Below are 22097 nucleotides of genomic sequence, written 5' to 3' on the forward strand. Positions count from 1 at the left end.
AGAATGACTGGCTACTACTTCAAAATGATGACTTGAGGTTTAAAATACTAAAACAGGTTTTTCCTAAATTAATTATTTTTTAGTAGTGAAGTGGGTATCTTCAATTTATAGATGTTTCACTGAGAATAATTTTAAACACTTGTCAAACTTGTAAGGGTTTAAAAAAATTTAAAGGGTCACACATTTTATTGTTAACAGAGGGTGTTGAGAGAGACTGTCAACACCCTGTGAAGCATTAAGCTGTTGCCTTTGATGTGTAGGCAGCACCTTAGGTCTCACAGAGCTGTACTGTGTGTCCATATGTTCAACCCACTTTGATGTGTTCAGAGATCTTGGGCCAGCAGTATCCGTATGCTACATCACAACTACAGGAGGTAAAGCATGCCATCTGGATTCCTGTTCCTTTTACTTACCTTGTGTCATGGCTTCTTCATAGTAGCTGAAAGCCTTATTTTTTTCCCTGCTATTCAAAATTATTTGGTAGTTTACAAAAAAAAAAAAAATAATCTGTTTTGAGCAGTCTTTAATGAGTTTTACTTTGGATGTCTATTAACAATCTCATAGAAGGGATGAGAGACAGGAATGGGTTTTCTAAATTCAAAATGTATTCCAATACTCATGCTATGATAGTAAAAAGAGTGTTTGAAATATCTTTATTAGCTAAGAACTCTATTTCTCAGTCACAAAGTACTTTTTATATCTGTTCCTAAGTATGTCTACTGATCCAGATTTGGATCCAATCAGATCTTGGGGGGGGTCTTACTAGCACTGGGTGCTAATAAACTGAACACTGTATTGTGAAACACTTGCTGTGATCAAATCCAGGAAAAGAATCCTCCTTTTTTTTTTGATGGGAAGTAGTTCATAGGACAGATGCCTCACAAAAAAAAATAACTTGATTTCCTACTCTCAGTAAGTTGTCACTGGTTGTTCATGCATAAACACTGACATGAGTGACATACAGGCTAACATTTGTACCCCTCACTGAAAGCTGCATTATTAAGAAACCTGGCTCTTCTCTCTAAACCCAAGCTGTATTTCAGGGGACTGTTTTTAACAAGCACAGATGAGGCACATCAACCCATGACACAGGAGCTCTGCTCATTCTGTGTGAACCAGGCTTGCCAGAGCTCTTCCCCCCGCCCCCACACCTCCCCCTTTATTGGCAGTACTGGGATCTCTGGCACCAGCAAAATGTGCATACAGATAAGGTATCTCAGAGATCTTCACTTTTGTGCAGCTCCTGTGGAGCAGTGTGTTCCTCAGTATGTTCAAATTCTGTCTGCAGCGCTTCTGGTTCTGCTTTCAAGGTCCCCTTTTCCCCATCTGTTTCTTTTTTTAAGTTTTGGTCACAGGAGGAATTTTCTCTTCCCTGACTTTTCCCTGACAATTTTGGTTTTGTTGGTGTGATTTTATTTTCTTTCACTAGCTTACTCGAAGAGGTATTGACTGCAGTGGGGACTTGCTCCCTAATCTTCCTGCCTTTGAGGGTGATCTTTTGTGTTCAGATCTCAGTGTGACAGGGCGTGTGTGTTGTGTTGCTGTGCTGTCTGCTCTGCTGAAATTTCTTATACATGAGGCATAGCCACAGGACAAATGTCCAGACCATATGCCCTATCATCTTACTTGGATACTGAGAGTGTCCCTGTTGTTTCATCTCCTCCTGGGGGATGTTTTGGGAAAATATTGCTGTGGTCCTTGTGGCATTCCTCTTCACCACCTCCTGCTGCATTGCTAGTGGCTTGCACAGTTCAAAACTATGTGGAGATTTCTCTGAATTTCTTTTTTATTTTTTTTCCTCTTTTGCCAGGGAAGTATCATTGTATGGCATGAACAAGGCCTTTCCTCTTGGATCTCGGTTTGACAGTCTGAAGGCTCATAGCTTATGCTAGCAGGCAGAGCACAATTTAAATACCAATTTCCTAAAGCTTGGATAAGGAAAACGTACTATATTTTTTCATCACATATTTGATCACTTTGTGGCCAGTCTGTTTGTATCAATGGGAGGCAGTCAATTTACACTGTTAGTGCAGTGTCAGAAATAGCAGCCTTTGGTGGATTCGCTAAAAACACATTGGAGGAGTTGTTCCAATATGGTTACATTGATTGTGGCATATGGAGAAGAATCGGGACTTGCAGGTTGCCAGTCTAAGAACCATCTTTTGTTAAGAATGTTTCCCAAAGTTGGCCTCCTGTAGTCTTGAACTACAAGTAAAACGTATTTTCTAGTGGAACATACATTTTATTTTGTAAAGGAAGAGGAATCAGTGACCAACCAAAAGTACCCCTCACCTACCCACCAGAAAAGAAGCAGTAGTCTAAGCAACAGCAGCAGAGGGCAATGTGGGTGCAAGGCTGGCACTGGGAGGGTTTGGGTGCTGTGCTGTGTGGCTGGTGGCACCCAAGGCTGTGGATGCCCTTCTGAGGCACTGCACTTGTGTGTGTGGGTGGCTGTGCCCTGGCACTGCTGCTCAGTGTCTATCCCAAGGGGCACAGGGGGTGCCTGCCTTCCCAGACAGTGTGTCCTGTCCTTGATTTCGAGCTCCTCAAGATTTGAATCAAACTTTGCAATTTTTTTAGTTATTAATCAGTTGCCATAGCAGGACAGTTAGGGTTAAGCAATTGCGTTGTGAATGTTATGTGCTTGGCTAATTTTTTGTTTTAAGGAAAAGAGAAGACAATTCCAAGATGAATGGACTGTGTGGATGAGAACCACCGGTAGTGAAGCCAGCAGAACTGAGCAGTAACCGAGAGAAAGGGAATTCCAGCTGTGGGCGATCACAGCCACCTGCTCAAAACAGACCCCAGACTCAAATGGGCAGAACTGTGCCTGTGCACAGAGCTGTGCATGACAAGAGAGAGGTATGACTAGCAAATAGGGGGCTGAATACTAGTTAGTAGGAAAATTACTCAATTTGTAGCCAATGAATGTTGATGCCTTTGTTAAAATGTAATCAATAGTGTAAAGTTTTGATGACCTAGCCTTTTGTGGGTTACCACCTAGCTCTCTGCTTTGCGCAAGCCGGAATAAAACAGAGCAGGGCCTCGCCCCACTGCGAGCCCGGTAACGACGACGCCCCGGCCGGACAACAGCGCGGCGCGGGGCTGGCCGCGCCCGCGGCCCGCACGCTGCCCCCGCGCCCGCACGTTCCTCAGCCGCCGGTGCGGAGCGAGCTGCGGCGAGCCGCCCGCCTTCCCCGCCTGGCCCCCTCCGTCCCCCGGCTCTCTCCTGCCTGTCCCCGGTGCCTCCCGCCTGCCCGGCCCCGCCCGTTCCCGGCGCCCTGCCCCGGGCGGCCCGGCGGGCATGGAGCGGCTGCAGGCGGACGCGGAGGCCCTGGAGGAGTACGCGGAGTACCGGCGGTGAGGCACAGGGGCGCTGGGGTCGCTGGGGCGGGGGACGGGCGTTTCCAGCCGTGCCGCATCCCCTGCGGCGGCCCGGGATTCCTCCCGGGGGGATGCCCGCCTCCGGCCCTCCTGAATCGGCTGCTGCGGGGTGTGCGGCGGCTTCGTGGAGCCACACGCACCGCCCGCCGGCCACTGTCGCAGTCGGAGGAGCCGCGGCTGGTGCGCCCTGGTGAGGACGCGCTGCAAGCCTTGGCTGTCAGCGGGGAAGTCACGCATCGTCCCTCGCATCCAGGGCAGCGTGAGGTGTGCTGGGAGAGGCCATCTGCTGCATCCCTGCCCACGGCAGGGGCTCCGGAATTAGGTGGTCTTTCAGGTCCCGTCCAATCCAAACCATTATCTGATAATCTGCCAGCCGTACTGCTCTTTCAGAATACGAGGAATTCTGTGCATCATGAGTTCCAAGTTTTGCGTTGTACAAATCCCTTACACTGCTGTGTGTCTTTGCCAGTCTTGTCAGCGGTCCTCTCGAAAGGCTGAACAAAAATAAACACTGTCGTTGTGCTGAGATCTTAATTTAGTTTAGGAAAACCTCGAGTAAAACACAGTGGTATTTCTTACGTAAGATGTGCAGTGATTCAGTGGGTGTTGGTTGGGTTGACATGCACATTATTCTGGTGCTGTACAGTGCTGGCAGTGCACAAATCCACAGAATACTTGACAAAGAATCACTCGTTCAGCATTTTTTAGCATATCCAATAAATAATAACTGAGATATTTACAGACATTAATAAAATCACTTTTAGCATAGATAAGTGCTGCAGTTAAGTCTCATTTGTATTTTACATATTTTATTTATTGTCCTTAATTGTTTCCATAAATGCAGAATTTGGATGCTGCTCCAGAGTTCCAGCTAGTCAGTGACCTTGAATTTGAACATAGTGATAGCTTAAACAAATGGGCCTGTCTGTACTGAGGGATAGGGCCCCCACCAGCTTCTGCTACAGAAACCAGCATAGTCTTCTTGCAAATCAGAAGACAACTTGAATGTGTTGTTTGTTACTTTGATGGTTACCTGCTTGCAGCTGAATACTCAGACTAGACTAATATTTGATACAAGTTTGACTAAGATCCTGATACAAGTCTGCAGTACAGTTGGGTGTAGATGGGTGAAGTGACTTGCTAGAGGTCCGTGAAGAAGTCTGAGGCAGAGCTGGCTGGTTACATGACCCCTGATGCTCATTGCTATTTTTTTTTTTTCTGAAAGAACACCTGGTAGTTTGTTGTGTTAAATTTTTCCTTCTCTCTTAGAACTAGTTCTCAGTCTATCAGAGCAAATTTTTTAAAAAAGCATTATTCAAAAAATATTCTCCAAAATCAGCCATAGTTCTGTTAAATTATTAGAAGAGTAATATGAAATACAAGATTTGTTTTGCATTTACAGAAAACATTTTGTTATATATTATTTGAAAAAAAAAAAATCTGAGATACCTACTTTTATTTTATTCATTTTCTTATGTTTTTTTTTTTTTTTATGCTATGTAAACAGAATTGTAGGTGATGATGATGGAGGAAAGCTCTTTACTCCTGAGGAATATGAAGAATACAAAAGAAAAGTATTACCAGCTCGGCTACAGAACAGGTTGTATGTGAGCTGGAGATCACCAACTGGCATGGACTGTAAGCTTGTGGGGCCAGAGACACTGTGCTTTTGCACTCACCGGTGGGTAGCTTCCCTCTTTTTACACTTTAGTATTTTTCACAATCAGGAAAATGTGAAATAATCCCAGACACATTACAGTAGCACATTGACAAATTTATTTAAGGTTTAAGAGTTGAGAAAATTAGGTTTTAAATAGTAACAACTGCTCGTACATGCAAATGTCAATATATTTTTGAGACCAAAATGATTTTGTAGTCTCAATAAATTCAGCTGCAAGGCATGAGTTAATGTAGATCAGATTGATTCTGGTAGCGCTCTCAAAATGAAAGATAAGGATATGTGATATTTATGTAATGAATAGATGTAAAACCACCTGCTATCATGCATTTAATTGAAATTTCACTATTAAGAGTAAAAAGTACAATTAAAGTTACTTCAAAACAAAATCTGTGAAGTGAATAGCAAGCCTTTCAGGTAGTTTTCTCATAAACACTAACAAAGTTATAAAAGTCATTACCTCTCCTGTTTTAGGTATAAACAACACAAAACAGACTACGAGGTGCTTCCCAAGGAGCGCCCTATCAGTCTGCCCTGCAGAGTGAAGCGCTGCCCGTGCCAGTCCTACCAGTTCGTGCCCCTGAACGGCACCCAGCCCGTCCGCTGCCGCTGCAAGCACTTCGCGGACCAGCACAGCGCCGCGCCGGGCTTTCCCTGCAACTCCTGTAAGCCACCGCTGCGCTGGCGGCACTCTTTGGAGCCGGGAAATTCAGCAGGAACAGCGTGTGAGGATGGGCGTTCTGCCCAGGGTATCGGGTGTGTGCTGCTCTTGCCACCAATGCGTGTTTTCATCCTTGAGGAAGGATGAGAAGAGGGAAGGAGGACATCACCTTTTGCACAGGAGGGTTTAGAACAACATCCTTAGTTTCCCCAGGTCCTGTGAAGGAGTTTAAATCTGTGAGTGCTTCAGATAGGTGCTTATGGAGACAGATGTCTGAAGTTAGACGGTATGAAAGCACCCTGTTATCAGTTTGTCATTTCTGCCGCGTGCACGTACCTTTTCTACCTGAACTTGCTAGTTTGAGAGAGAGAAGCGTTGACCTCCATTTCTCTATTGTCAAGTTGACTAGAACATTAATATGTTTTTGTCTTTTCTCAAGTCAACAGGAAGTACTACTCTGTTCCCAAATAATTCTATTGCTAGCACTCTAACAAAGTGGTTCATGACCATAGAGATTGTGGCTCTAGAAATACAAATGGGAAAGGAGTTTCAGCAAGATCTTAGAAAAGGGATGAAGAGGAAGCTTTTTGCTGCAATTGTTTGAGGTTAATGTTATGAAACAACAGTAATTATTAACCACAGGAAATAAATAATGCATAGAGATGTTTTAGTTTGAAGCCTCAAATTACAGAAGATGAAGATTTTTTTTTTCTGGAGTTCTGTACTGTTATTAAAATTCTTTCATGGAATGTCTCTATTTTGTACAGAAAAAAGTGCAAACAGCTTTTGCTGATTGAGACTCATATCCCACATAATAAACTGTAAAATATGTACATGACAGCCTTTCAAGAATTTGCACTAAGTAATGTGAAAATGTGCAGTTGGATAATTCCGACTGAATCCATAGAACAGAGTATTTTCAATATTAATATATATAATGCCTTTTGCCTAGTGTTTCCCAAAAATAGCAGACACTTCTGAGGGCTTCACAGATTTTGCAGTGAAGTGCCAAGAATTGCTTCTATTTTGGACTTGTTTTGTTTTAATGTAATGGTATTAGTCTTGTCCTGTGTTGATAAATCTAACGTGACAGATAAGTTATAACTTATATGAAAAACTTAGCTGCTTGTTACTCTGTATATATTGCATATACTGTATTCCATGTCCAAACATAGAGCTCTGTTACTGAGAAGTGCCCAAAATAATATGAAAAACCCTTTAACATTTTCACATCACATGAATGTGATCAACATATTATGAAAGACTTAAAGAAATTTTTCATGGTGCTCCACAAAATGAACTGGGAGCTGGGAGCAGGGTGATATGTATAATGAAACATTTGCAACACCACTTCCTCAATTTCTTGGTCACATCATTGCTCCAGAGGGGCTTTGATGACAGTTTTAGATGTAGCTAGGGCAGACAGGTCACCAGTAAGATCCTGTGACTGGATGGCCTTCATGATCTAACCCTGGGAGTCATTCTTTCTCTTTTGTACTGCCTTTTCATACAGCTGGATGCTTAAATCCCATCACCATCTCACCCATCTATTTGTTTCTTAGGTTCCAAGTGTTCAGGCTTTCATAGCTGCTTTACCTGTGCATGTGGTCAGCCAGCATATGCTCATGAAACAGTTGTGGAAACAAAAGAGGAGCGCTTAGCCCAAGGAAAGCCCGTGGGGCAGGATGTTCCTTACGCTGCCATGGGAGGACTGACTGGTTTTAGCTCACTAGCAGAAGGCTACATGAGGCTTGATGACAGTGGAATAGGTATGTGCAGCTGACCTGAGATGAAATTTTAATTCTCCACTTAAGTTTTGAAAAGTATTAAATCAATATAGAGTTTCAAAGTTTGAAGGCAAGTTGGAGGAATAGAACTGCAGAAAGACTGTTCCTTTCTAGCAGTCCTCAAGGCTTTAAAGGACCACATTGTCCTACTCACTGTTGTGAGTTGATAAAAACCCCTTTTTCAGCAATTCTGGTGTTCAACCCAGTTGCTTCTGCTCGAAATGCAGCATATCCTTTAGAGAGAACCTGTAACTTCTAGTAGTTCCTGTAACCTAGTACTCCCATGTTCTATTTATGTTAGTCCTTTAGCCTAATACTGCCCTGGTATTTCTTGGTTATATATTTACAGCATTTTTGTTTCCAAACTCAAAGGTTAATAGCTGTTCAGCATAAAAAATAAGACATATTGGTAGAACCTTTTAACAGACTTGTTAGTTGGTCTTGATACTTTTTCTGCTCTGTAATTTGTTGTCAGTAATGCACATGTTTTGTCCCAAATACTGTTTTATCTATTATTGCCACATACCCCTTATTTATTTTTTAAATTCTGATCTGGATTCCTGGATTTGTCTGAAGTGTAGAAAGTAAAACATTACTGTAGTAATTGAAGAAACAAAGCTTTTCAATGCCTTTGAAGCCATCCTTGTAATGCTTTAGTTAACTCCAGTTTATGGGGTCTGTGCTGAAAGTTATAGATATGAATCTGTAACCTTGTTTTGACCCCAGAATGAGTATTAGGACTGTATCTCCTGGAGTTAATTATTGTTTCCATTCAACTTATTTTCTGACAGGTACTCCTTCTGCTGAACTTTTAGAAGCCCCCATTACTAGCATGGATCATCCATTTCTAAAAGCATTTCAGGGGCCTTCGAGTTCCACCCAAACCATGCCACAAATAGCAGGTGATGTATAAGTAGGATAATACTGTTATACAAAAAGCACTTAATATATAATGAATTGATTTTAGTAATGAATTGAAGGATGCTCAGGGCATTCAAATGAATATAGAAGCTTTGCTATATGATAAGTTAGTACAACATTCATGTACTTCAAATGCTAAGAATAATGTAATGCTTGTTATTTTTGCTTGTGATGTGTTTTTTACCTGAAAGTATTTTTTGTTAGTGCTTGTTATCTTTCCCATCAATGGTGTCACGTATTCATTGGATCAGATTTTAAAATTCTTAATTCCTCTTAGAAACTCATCATATCTGAATGGGTTGTACATAGTCAGCACAATCCTGTGAAACTGCCTTCTGTCAGAAAGCTTTTTCTCCATGGGATTATGGATCACTTACACTTGTTTTATGTCCCTTATTTAGTACAAAATTTACCAATTAATGCAACAGTTGAACGCCTTTAAAAGAGCTTATAGTAGGTGCAAGCCTAGACTAAAAAGGTTTCTCTTTGGTCCCAAATGCTGTGTTTTGTATTTGCCTATAAATGTGAGTTCCCATTTTAAAAGGATTTTGCCAAATGTGAAACATAACTAATGGAATAATGAGTATCATTAATAAAAAATGGGTTTTGTTACCTGTTTGTGTTTTCTTTTTCAGGTAGTTCAAGTGCTACAGGGCAAGTTTCTCATGGAAAACAATCAGAAGCTGATGACATGGCTTACTTTGAAAAACGCTATCAAGAACGGGCAAGTTACTGCATTTATGGATTAATTTAAATACACTTTCACAAAAAGATGCCTAAACTCTATAAATGTATGATTCAAGTGGCATATAAATGCATTATATAATTCCTTCTCAATTGCTGAGAAAGCTAGCTTCTTAACATAAATTTTAAAATACAGCTATGGGCTACTACAAGATTTCAGAGGTCAGTCATGTGTGGGATGGCATTTACCTTAACCAGGCAAATTTTAATTGAGGGTAACTATTACAGAAAACCAAAACATTTTACTATATGACAGAAAGAAACAACAACGCAGAGTCACAAAAACTGCCCTGTGACGTTTAGAACTGTGTGTTTGCTACCTCACTTATAAAACTTTATATATATTTTTTTTTTAGTGACTGTCTGTGTAAGTTTGGCTAAATTTGGTCTGTCTTTCTTAGATGTTCTGTATCACTCAGAGGTGCCTCCTCCACCACACTATCTTTAGTTTCAATGCCCTGTGGTGTAGGTTATTCACATGTTTAAATACCTATTCTTTTCTCACATTAGCCCTTTAGCTCCACCATCTCAGCTGGAGTATGCCTTGACTGTTTATGAATTCTTTTGTAAGGCAATGTTGCATAATTAACTTTTAAAATCTAAACTGTTTCGCTATTTTGCTTGCTGGCTTGCAACAAGGTGTTTGTTAAGGAGAAAGCTGTTCTAGCTTTGTGAAATTCAAAATAGTTTGTTTCGCAAATCATCAGAAAATATGGACAGATATTACAAATTGGTTCATAGAAAACATCAAATTCAAATTTCTCAGTTTCATTTTCCCCCAGAGATTTTATTTGCTTTGCAAAAGGTAGTAGGAATTTTAGATAAAAGCCTCAAGCCTCCAAAGGGGGAGAAGGGTTTTAAAATGCATTTTTGTGTAGACCAACAACATTTGCTTAGCAGTGAGTTCATCCGTAGACATTCCAATGAGGTCTTGGTATTATGTGATGATGGGAAAAAGCATGTGAATTCTTTTTTTCTTGCATTTTTAATAGCAGCGTGTGTGTTAGATGGGATGCAAAAGTCTCTGCATCCCTTTTTTATAATTGCTTTAAATGTGTTTTCATTCACTAATCTAACAGTACTTGAGAAAAATTGTAGCTTCTAAAACCAATGGATGTATTTGGATAAATAGTCTGGCTATGAAATGACAGAGAAATGAAATGTGTATGTATTGATAAATTTTACAATGCTAAAAGAGCCTATTGTGTAGAAATAATCTTACAGGAGGAAGTCACGGCCTTGTGGATCAGCAGGGAGGCTCTGAGATGAAGGTTCAGCACCATTCCTGTGTAGTATTATGTGTGCTGGTTTGTCCAACTGTGTCTGTTAGACATCTGCAATAAAACTGCTCCACCTTTCATTGACATAGAGATAAACCCTGAACCTTTAACTCTGACCTATAATGCCATTACTACAGATGCCAATCAGAGAGGCTAACCTGTTACTTTAATTTAAATACATGATACATCAAAGTGCCTAATTAATGTTTTTAAAGTACCTTTACTGTTAAATTGTACAGTTTCTCATCTGAGACACACTGGCCTTGAGGCATGCTCAAATACTAAACTGCCTTTATCAGAGATAAGGCAGCCTGGTTTCAATAGGGGAGCAGCTGCAGCACCATGGAAGTGCTCCTTTGTCTTGTGGTGCAAGTGTGAGCAGTGCTAGGTTGGGATAATAATGTTGTGTACCTTTCTCCACTGCGTGTATCACCCTGGTAAATTTGTGACTGGATCTATAAATTTAATATTGCATTGTTAGCCAATTTGCAAATCAATGTTTGAACCACTGCTGGTGTCTTTTTTCATTACAGCTGAAAATGGAGAAAGCTGCTAAACAGAAAGAGAGGAATCCAGTGCCATCAAAGAAGCCATGAGATTAATAAATAAATATTTATTATTTGGCACATTGTTAATTATTGCATTGAGAATTTTCCTCTGTGCCTACCCACATACCTGTATTTATTAATTTATTTATTCTGTTTTGTTCCTTTGCTGAAATTAATTTTTAATTATCTCATTGTAATAAAATTGGTTCTTTAATCAATGTGTTTCTAATTTCCAGGACTATTACACAGATACTTCTTTGAAAATGAAGAAGCATATTTAGAGAGTTGCAGTCTGAGGGTTTAAGCTCTGAGAGTTAAAGGTTGGAGAGAATAACCTTGTATTTAAATATTAGATTGTAGGAAGGCAAATAAAAGATATGTCTTAGACTTTTATGATACATCTTCTTTATATGTAGAGTCCTTTAAACTCATCTTGGTTATGGATTTTATGTGGTGAGATTTGTTCTGCTAATATTGACATTTTAATATTTTCTTTGTATCTTTTTCCCCTTTCTTTTGATTACATCTCCTCGACATAAAATTCAAACATATCCTTCTTCTCTCACACTTCTGTAGGCTCTGTTATTGCCATCATATAAATATTTTTATTTAAATATGATGTTCTGCACACTTGAAAACCCATTTCCACACTTATAAGCTACTTGAAGGGATCCTGCTTGTGTACTTTGTCCCAGATTCCTCTGGTGTTACTATTCTCCCAGTTCTGTTTGTCTGTTACTGTCCATAACAATTGCTGCACTAAAATTCTGAACATCTTAGGTGGAAATGGGTATGTTATTTATAATATGTAAAGCAATAATTGCACGCTGTTTGGTACAAATTTATTTATCCAAGAGATTCATCATGTCTAATCCAACACAGACTGAATCACCTCAGGGAGATGTGTTTTTGTCCCTATTCACAGTTGTGGTAATGTGTGTTTTATTGAAGAGTGGACAGGAAAACATAAAATTTAGTGAATGTGTGGTGGAGGAATACTGCAAAGCAGCACAGCACGAACTTGGTACAGAATAACTGGCAGAGAGTGCAGCTTAGGAGGCAAAAGCAGAGCCTGGGCTAACTGATTCTGCTTTGAGAACAGAGAGGTGTAAGTCAGTTTGTTCTTAAAAATACCTGGAGGTGTGTCTCGGACTGGAGGCTTTACAGGAGATGTGTGTACTGAGACTTTACAGCAAGAATTGGGAGAAGCCTACAAAGCTTTGTTTCCCATTGGAGAGAATGTGCCTGATGTGCAAAGGAAAAGAAATGAGTTTGAAGGCATTCACTGCAGGGCAACTTGGTTTTTGTTCAGATATCACCTGTAGTGTGAAGATTCACTTTTAAGAGAGCCTTTTACCTTTAACTCTGACCTATAATGCCATTACTACAGATGCCAATCAGAGAGGCTAACCTGTTACTTTAATTTAAATGCATGATACATCAAAGTGTCTAATGTTTTAATGTTACCTTTACTGTTAAATTCTACAGTTACATCCTGCTTTAGCCTAATCAATGAAAGTACTCATTTGAGCTCCCTCTTCTGGCCCTGGCAAGAAATCCATTCTGTGCATCCTCTGCTTGGTTTTGAAAATAAATGGGATTTTCACAATGTAATCGCAAGAAACCAGCAAATACAAATAACATTCACAAAGAAAAGTGAAAAAAAAATTCCATTTTCCAAAGAGATTATCACAAGCTTAATAGTGGTATTTTACTCTAGTTTCCTACCCTTGAGGGTATGCAGTTCTCATATGCAGTCTGTGTGTGTTGCAGCAATGAACTTACAGCAAAATATTCTTAAAAAGAGAGGTTCTAATAGTTACAAAAACTTTTATTTTGTGTTCCTTTTGATACTGTGAGCATACGTTTTAGGAAATAATGTATTGTTTTACATTTTGAGTTGACAATATTTGTCTGTTTTAATGTTATCTCTGCCAAATTCAGTCCTACTAAACTGTACTTTGATCATCAAAAACATGTTTTATTAAAGCAATTTAAAAAAATATACTGTGCTTTAGCTTATTTACTGTTTCCACTCTAAGGATATAAAAAGTAATTACATTTGTTTAGTGATATCCTTTTTATGTGGAAAGCAGGTTAGATAATAAAAATATAAACAACATTAACTACTTCTTAAGAGTTCTGACTGCTTTTCAATCATGTTGATGATGTCCGACCAAAAGAAACTTGCTTTCCTTACAAGAAGACAGTTTTTTGACTTAGTATTTGCACTCTACTTTTTTTCTGAAACTTTATTGATGTCTATACATGAAAATCCAGGTACAATATATCTTATACCATTGCTGGATGTGAAAACTGGACACTGATGTTGCATCTTAAGTGAAATTTGAATTTATCCTAAAAAACAAAATATCATTTTGCAGGATCAATATTGCAACCTCCAATTCTATTCAAAAATGTCTTTATATGTCTGTTAGAAAATATTTTTTTTTAATTATAAAAGCAGAGAGCAAATGCTAGTGCATGTGCCATTAGCAGTGTTCATTAAACAAAGAGCTGGGTTTAACTTGCTGATGGTTTGTTTTCCTGAGAGCAGCCATGAACTTTGAACAAAATATCCTGGGACAGATAAGTTACCAATTCATCAGTGTGATTTATTGGGTGGCTGTATATCTGTCGTTAGCTGGAAGCATTAACTGTTTCTGACCCTAATCCAAGGAATCAGGCACAGGCAGAAGGGTTTGTTCTCATGCACATGAGTGCTCTAAGCTGTTAAAGCCTAATTACACAGGCCCTGGGCAGTGCTTAAAGATGTCTTATTTTTAAAATAGCTGGCCTTCAAATCAGCATTTTTCCAGCATTATAACATTCCTAGAGTGTAGAGCAACATTTTTTCTCTAGTTTTGATCATCCTGTGGAAAGGCTCAGGTGTCCCTTGGCTGTTAGGACAGTGGGCACTGTTCAGTGATCCTAAGTGGAGAGCCAGGAGCTCCTCCCCGTTCTGTGTGCTTCTGCTGCTAAATACCAACCACGGCTGTCTGTCTCAGGTTCGGGAGCGAGGGAATGCCATGTGTGAATTCACAACCACTGATGGCATCCCTGCAGTGACTCTGTCAAGTTGTCAGTGTCTTTGCAGCATGTTGTGCATATTAAATGACTGGCAGGTCTCATGACTGTATGAGCCTCTCTAGAAGTAGTTTATAGCCATGCAAGTTAGCACAGATATAATTGAAAAAAAAACAACAAAGGTTTTCCAGTCTAGAATACCTCACACAGGTGTACCTGTTTTTTTTTTTTGTTTTTTTTTTTGTAACTAAATATACTGTTCTTGTCTAGAAGCCTACTCTTGCTTTGGAGCCTTTAGCATCTCTCTTCTGGCAGAAGGAATCATTACTTGCTTAACACTGGTTTTAGCTCTGATTTTACATCCACTGTACCCACGTCTGGCATGGCTGGGCTCTGATCCCATGGGCTCCTTCAGTTACCTTCCTAGGGAAGCTCCTGGGCTCAGCCATAACCTGCCACCTGCGTGATGCTGTGTCACAAACAGAATGGGAACCTTACACAAAGTTTATTAGTTGAGTCACAAGGTGCAGAAAGGACCCCCTTGCTTTCTGAACTCCTCACAGAGGAGTCTAGGTGTGGCTGGATCCAATCTTAGCCCCAGACTGAGTCAACACTTCATGTCTAAAGGATTATCTAGGTGTAAATGAACCTTTGTACAACTTTGTCCTGCAGAATTAAGGATGGCAAACCAGATAACATATTTATTATTATAATGATTAGACTAAAATTAATTAATCAGAAATTAATCAGTAGTTAATCAGAATTATTTACTCCACAGGCAGAAGATATAACTATTAGTATAGTCTAATTCTCTATTTTTAAGCAAGATTGAAGCAATTATGGGAAAGCTAGCAATAAGTAGAGATTGATGTTACTGACTCATACCAAAGACTGTAGGCAAATCTCTTTTGCTCAGCCTTGAGGAATAATCTTGAGGGACACCCTCAACCCAAGAGAAGATCTCCACACACACTCCAAGAAGGGGGATGTCAGAAGACCCTGCCATTAAAGATTGTGACTGCTCAGTCAGATGTCTCCAGGCCAGCTGTGTCAGTTCAGCAGCTTCAGATAAGTAATCACTTTTTGTTTTTTTATCAGGCACTTTGCCAGGCCAGCTACATTTTCACCTCACTCTCAGAATGTTTAATTTTGGAGCTGTTGAGTCAGTCTGCTTTCAGCATTATTCAACACCAAAAGCAGCACGGATGGCTTTGCAAAAAGGTGTTGTTCAGGTTGTTCTAGGCAGGGTATCCTGATACACATGGCTGAGAACATTCAAAATCATTTGATTCTAACTGAGGTGCTTAATCTTATCCTCCCTCTCCCAGCAAGTTTCTGTATATGTGAGAACAAAAGATAGCATTTAATTTTAGAAAAAGAAGAATAATCTAATTCAGATTACAGAATTCCAAGTACTGTTGTTCCTCTTCAAACTGCAGTTATTATTTTCTGTAATGTCAGAAAGAATTGTTCATCAAATTAATATGTGATGAGTGAGAATTTGTTGCACAAATAATTTTGTAGCTATGCTTTCTTGGATATTTGGTAGGCCAAAAAATAAATAAATTGAGGGCTAAAATATTTGTTTTTGACTGAAGAATACTGCAGGAGTCAGCTGGAGTCTTGCTGGGAGTCTATCTCCTGCCCTAAAAGTATCAATTTTTATGTAGATGGGCAGGAGGATGTTGGAAGGGGGGAGTGAGAAAAAGTAAAAATACCCAAACAATGAATAGTTTTCTTTAGTGTGAGGGCTGCAGCAGGGAGAGGGGAAAATGCAGAAGGATTACCACAGGTTTTCTTTCCTCTTTGGTCTGCTGGCTAATTGGTGTGTGCACATTGGTCAGAATCTGTGTAGCTTTGAGCCAGCTGGAGGAGACAATGCTGCTTGTCCTGTCCCCAGTAGGAATTTGGGGAGGTGGACCAAACTTTACTCATTCTGCTTATGGAATAACTTTTTCTAATAAAGGGGTTTTTAGATTTAGTCATCATAGGTAATTCTCCTTATTCTGGCATTGAGACTCAGTCAGAGTGTTTTATTTAACATTGTAAAGTAAAGAGTGTAGGACTGTGATTCTTAGGTTATCAAAATATTCAGTTGCACAGGTGTTTCCTTTACATCTCTGAACTCTGGATCTTTTCCTTTGAATTATAGGTAGAATGTTGTCTACCAAAAGCCATATTTCTGGAATTGACCTTGTTTTACAATGGTTCAGATGCTAAGTCATAAGAGGGGAAATATGCTTCTCTCAGCCAACCCAAAACCCCAGTCTTTCATGTAAACAGAATGAGGAGTGTGCCAGAACAGCTGTCTCCTCTGCTTAAGGAGAGAAAGAGAATGGATACCAGATACCTGCTAATGTTTGTGAGGAAGGACTGAAAAGTAAGATCTACATACTGTTAGCTGGTAATGAAACTGTTAAAAATGTTCATTGCAAACTATTTCTCCGAGGTACATTACCTGATCTGATTAATTAACTCTTGGAAGAAAATTAGAGCAGGCTTGCAAATGCAACTAAAATGATAAAGACTGAAAGCTTAAGGTGGGGCATTACTTGTCTCAACAGTAGTGCAACTGTTTTGATTTGATTTTTGGCTGTTATAAACCATCAAGCACCTATGAAAAATGACAGCTAATAACTTGTATGCTATCTGCACACTTGGAATGTCAGCAGATGTAATGGCTTCTCAAAAACAAGTTGTGTGTCAACAAAAGCTTATCCTCAGAATAATGCAGCTTTTGGCAAAACTGGCTTTAGTAAGGTAAGTAGTTTGTGTATGTGTGGAGTTTGTTTTTTCCCTGGATGTAAAAACTTTAATTGTATGTAACCATTTTTCTAGGTACTTACTTGATCTTTGAATATGTTGTGGGTTATATTCTCTTAAATTCTCTTTAAGAACTGTTGACTCTCCTAAAGAAAATGCTTATTTTGTGTGAGCAAGTCTTGATGCACTTCACACTTCTGTGAAATTATGGAACGGTTTGGGTTTTTTAAACACTGAGAAAATACTACAAGAAGGTAATATACAGAATGCTGAATTCTCTTTCTTTGTCTAGTATACATTATGGGCTTTCTTTAACTAGAGAGCAAAGTGGTTCTTTGCTCCATCTCAAGAAGAGAAAAAGATCTTTTAAAAACTTGTAATATCGAACTTGCTGGACAAAATACAAGAAGACAACAAGGACATATTTAGTAGCAGTTCTATGACAAGCATAAAAAGGATGATGGCAGCTTTTGGTTTTGTATGTGAATTACTGGTTGTCTTGCCTATAGCAAACTAAGTCAAAATTAAAAGATGTGTAAAAATTTTTTGTGTATGTAGGTACAGAACTTTCTACATTCGTCTCGGAAAAGGAAGAAAACAAAAATTGCACATTTATTTTGTGACTGACCTCTTCCTTTGTCATGTGTATGAAGATGTCACTGTCAATAAAGTGTTGAAGCAACACATTAAGAGAAAAGCCATGTGAGTCTGCAGTGTAATATGTTGGTGTTTTTCTAGTCACAAAACTTTTATGTTTTTGAAGCATTAGCATATGTTTTTATAAGACATAAGATAGCAAACACATTACATTTTTTTTGTCATAATTCTCTGAGGATAATTACAGGAAAATGTAGAAAAAAGATTGGTATTCCATTCCACAAATACCAATTTGAGGCATGCTTATATTTTCATAATGGCATTCTTTATCTTTTTTCCCCTTATTTCCAAATTTCTAATTTCCTTAATTTCCAAATTTATGATGGCTCTTTTTCTGAAGACAGATGTTGGTACAGCAAGAGATAAAAAGCAGTCAATAGGCAGGAACTGTTTAATTGAAGTTTTTAATTGTATGTCAGTTCTACATGCAAAATGATAGTTATAAATGAATCTTTCTCTTTTTGAAACCTGGTACGTGAATGAATTTTAAAACAGTGAATAATGTGGGATACACATTCAAGTGACCTGTAATTTTAAAAAATTATAATGAAAAGACTGGCAAACATGACATATTTACAAAGTGCTGTTTGTATCTCTTGATAAAAGGATTCATGAGCGATAGTTAATATTGGTTAGAAATGTATTTTAATTTAAAAACTTCTGTCTGATGAAAATGGTAGGCTTTGTGTGACATATGAGCATTGATGGAAATGATCTGAAAGAGCTGCTAATCAGCATTAGGAGACTGATACAGAGGGCTAGTAGTTCCTATTTAAAATGTTGATGTCTAGACAGGTCCTTTGGCATGGAAACATTAGATTATGTTGCTGGTCATGAAGAAAGCCTTCTATATTGCTTCTTAATTCCAGCCTTTAGAGAAAAAAGTTGCCAGCAGAGATCTATTCTGTTACTTAAAGTTTTATCACTAAACTTTTAGACAGATGCCACTGTAAGAGATTTCTCTCAGTTCCTTCCTCTGAAGGGCACCTGGGCTTAGTGTGGAAGATTCTGACCTCTGCAGCACGCTTGTGTTCTAGTAGCTGTCAGTGCACATTTCTGTAGGAGGTTTGCATAACCTGCACTGACTTGTATGTTATCTCATAAAGCAGTATCAGGTGACTGTGGAAAGTCTTAAATTCTAAGTGGACCAAACACATTTAAAATTCCACCAAACTTGCAATGTCCAAGTGTTGATGAGAAGCAAAGACTCTGCAGATACCAGCTAGTCTGAACTTAAACAGGTGTGACCAGGTGAGTAACAAATTTTAAAGCATTTAGATGATAGGATCTGTAACAGATGCTTCCAAATACCAGTACAGTGTTCCCCAGAGGAGTCTGTTTAACTGAAAGCAGGGTAGGCTGGGAAGGACTGTCTGATCTGTTGCCATAGGCATACTCTAGAAATTAAATGGTTTTGTCAAAAATGCTTCAGGTTGTGATGGATTTTTCGAGTATTATTTGCCTCAGGTCTATTTCTGTCTGACCCAAGTTCTTTCTGATGCTGAGGAATCAAAGTACCTCTGCTTCTTCCCCTTCTGAGGAAAAAAAAGCCTCCCTTGGTCATAGAACCCACGGTAAATTCAGGTGCACCTGTGAGCTGCTTGAATGCCTGGGTGCTGTGCAAACTTTTGGTCAAAAGGCAGAATAGCAAGTGGGAGTAGGAACCCTGTTGCCCCTGGCCAGCACTGAGCATGAAAGGCTCAGGAGCTGATGGCAACAGAACTGAAAAAGCTTTGAGCCCTTCTGAGGTACACTGGTGACTCTTGGACAAGGTCTGCTAATGTCAGTCTCCCTTTCTGGAACAATTTCACAGCCTCTTCAAGGATGGGCACTGGCACTGCCCATGCTGCCCATGGGTGGGAGCAGAGGCTGCCAGAGGAGGAGGCAGGAAGCTTCTGTCCAGCTTGCCTGGTTTATCCATCTATCATATAGAAGGTGTTCCAAGAGCCTGTGTGCATGGCCTGATCCCTGTGGTCCTATTGACATTGCTAAATGTGATTATTTAAAACAGACTAAAATCTGTTGTCAGTTCCCTGGAGTGTTGTATTTGCTTATTTTTTTTATTTTTAAAAAAATTAAAAAAAAAATCTTTAATAGTATTTATTGCTTGAGGTAACTTCTAATTTGCTGTCCCTGTGTAGTTTTCCAGACTCCATACCTTCCAGTCTTAGTTTTCAGCAAAACTAGCTTGTTTTCAGAAGTGATAGGGCAATAAGAGGAAAACTGGGTTAATAAAAGATTATTTTCTCCCAGATATCCTGCAAAGGTCTTGAGTACATTCCCGTCTTTCTATTTTGATATTATGATGAAACTGGTGGCCGCCAATTGGCCTTTCCCAATTTCTGAATGAATAGTTTCAGTAAACACTCTGAGTAGCTATCAGCTCAGAATTTTACTGAAAACCACATATTTGGCCCAAAGTAAGACAGTGGAATGTCATAGGACACTTGGCATAAGTGATCTGATCAGCTTAGTTGCAGGGGTGGGAGTATGTGAGAAGATGGGAGTATCTAAAAGATGAATTTTAATCCCTGTCTGTTCAGCAGCAGGTAGTCTAAAAGATTAATTTTAATCCCTGTCTGTTCAGCAGCAGGTAGTCCTGGTACTCAATAAGAAGAAAACACATGTGGCTATGTGTGCATGCTGTGGTGGTGGGAATTAGGACATGAATCTATAGAAAACTGTTCATTAGCAGTGCTGCTGCTTCTAGAGCTTGCTCTTCCTCATCTGATTTCCAGAGACAGATAGATTGTTCTTATGTATCTTAATGCAATATTTTGAAAAGAAGGAAGGGGGAGCAGCTTGTAAGTAGAGGAGAAGACACCAAAAAGCCATGTTGAAAGTGAAGGTTGCGGGACACGAGGCCTCTAAGCAGATTTTGCAGGGTTGCTTGTTTTAGCATCTGTGTAATTTCCATAGGCTTGTCCTCGAGGCTTTTTGTAGCTATCCCTTCTTCATTTATCTCTATTAAAACCTCACTGTACACAAATATGGATTACAAAAGCATACTTGCCTACCAGGAGAGACATATTATGGTGATTTAGTTGTGTGGGAATGTACCAATGTGTGCTTATATGAAATACAGGCAGCTATCACAGTTTGAAGCAAGCTGTTAGGGGATAAGGGATCCTCTGCAACTTGTAATTACATTGACAAGAGGTGCTGCTAAGTTGGCAGATACAGCTGTTGTCAGGAATCTTTTTAAAGAGACTTGTCCTGCAGTTGCTGGGATTACCATGGCAACAGGCTGCTGAGGAAAATGCTTGTGGGTGGTAAAAACCGTACTTGGCATTCAGAAAGTTGAGATGGTGTAAGGAGTATAATGTTCTCCAAAAAAAACTTGTTTAGGATTTGCTAATGTTCCATAATTTGAGCTTTTGGAACATGTTAATGAATCACCTGAGGGCACATACCAGCATACCAGCAGAGTATCCTATTCTGGTTTAAAGTTAGATCATTTAGGCAAGCATGTGCTGTTAACAAATACTAATATGAAGTGCTCTTCAAAGCAGTTTATAGCAAAATGCCTCATACTGAATTATCCGATACTCTGATCTGCCCTTGATTTTTTGAGTTAGAGTTGTGAATCTGATTTTTTTAAATGGAAGAGGGCATTTTGTTTTTTTGGCACACAGCATTGAGATGCTTTTATGTACAAAGCTGCCCTGACTGGCCTGAGCAGGGGGCAGCCAGCAGATTCTCTTTTCCATTTCTGTAGGTTTTGCACATCACAGGCATTTTTTGGGTAGCATGCCCAGGAAAGAAACAAGCTAGGATGTAACCAAAGCCAGTACTCAGAGGTAGATTGCTTCACATCACTCTTTTTTGTTAGAGAAACAACTTTTAGGGTAGAGATCCCAAACACCAACCCTAACATGCTTTGACTTATTTAGTAGATGGTAGATCTGAGCTACAATGGACCTTGGCTTTCCCACGTCTTGTATTATAAGTGTGTGTTGTAAGATGGTTTTTGAATGAAAATGAATTTTGACTTAGTGACTGGGAAAACAAGGAGTTTTCTGTAATTTTTTCCCCCTACATATAGAGAAAACCAGATTTCTGTGTGTTTGGCTAAAAGTTCCCGAGCATCACAGAATCATAGCAATTGTGAAATTTTAGAATATTTCCTTAACTGCTGCCTTATAAAAAGGATGCTTTTCTTTCTTCCAGGCACTATCTGAGAAGCACAGTATTTATTAATAGTTACTGATACAATTAAAAAGGCTGTGAATGGTTTTAAGTGTGAGAAACAGCAGAAATATGAAGGGATTGTGTGAAAAGGTGTTATGTTTGCATGAATTCAGAAAAATGTTGTACAAACAACAGATATGAAAGGAAAATCTCTCGCTGTGCAAATCCCTTTGACACCCCAAACCTGAACCTGCATACAGCTGTTTCTTTTTCTTGCAGACTAAAATTAGTCAAAACCAGCTGTGTTACTTGCTTAACTTTTCCTAGAACATCTGTTTCTACATAAACCAGACTGTCACTGCGTGGATCCTCCATCCACTGAAGATACAATGTTTGTGCACTTCTGTGCAAACTAAGTTTCCACAGAACACAGCTAAGAAAAAATATTTGAATGTATAGAAATCTAACATACAGTGTGATGATTTTTTAAAAAAGACTGCAAATTGAATGCAAGTA

At 39.3% G+C, this 22097-nt stretch overlaps 1 protein-coding gene across 2 annotated transcripts; it reads left to right on the forward strand.

The window, feature by feature from the left end:
- Positions 1-3199: 3199 nt before the first annotated feature.
- Positions 3200-17490, forward strand: FAM221A (family with sequence similarity 221 member A). Of its 2 annotated transcripts, none has more exons than XM_085573137.1 (7): positions 3200-3360; positions 4892-5065; positions 5537-5727; positions 7286-7492; positions 8302-8412; positions 9067-9222; positions 10989-17490. In XM_085573137.1, the coding sequence occupies exons 1-6, from the start codon at positions 3305-3307 to the stop codon at positions 9183-9185; spliced, it is 858 nt and encodes a 285-aa protein (XP_085429263.1). In that variant the 5' UTR covers positions 3200-3304; the 3' UTR covers positions 9186-9222; positions 10989-17490. The 2 variants fall into 2 exon arrangements, with proteins under 2 accessions (XP_085429263.1, XP_021393915.1); XM_021538240.4 differs by having other exon boundaries at positions 9067-9155.
- The last annotated feature ends 4607 nt before the right edge of the window (positions 17491-22097 follow it).

The sequence above is a fragment of the Lonchura striata genome, chromosome 2 (assembly GCF_050655825.1).
Source record: "Lonchura striata isolate lonStrDom1 chromosome 2, ASM5065582v1, whole genome shotgun sequence".
Lineage (NCBI taxonomy): Eukaryota > Metazoa > Chordata > Aves > Passeriformes > Estrildidae > Lonchura > Lonchura striata.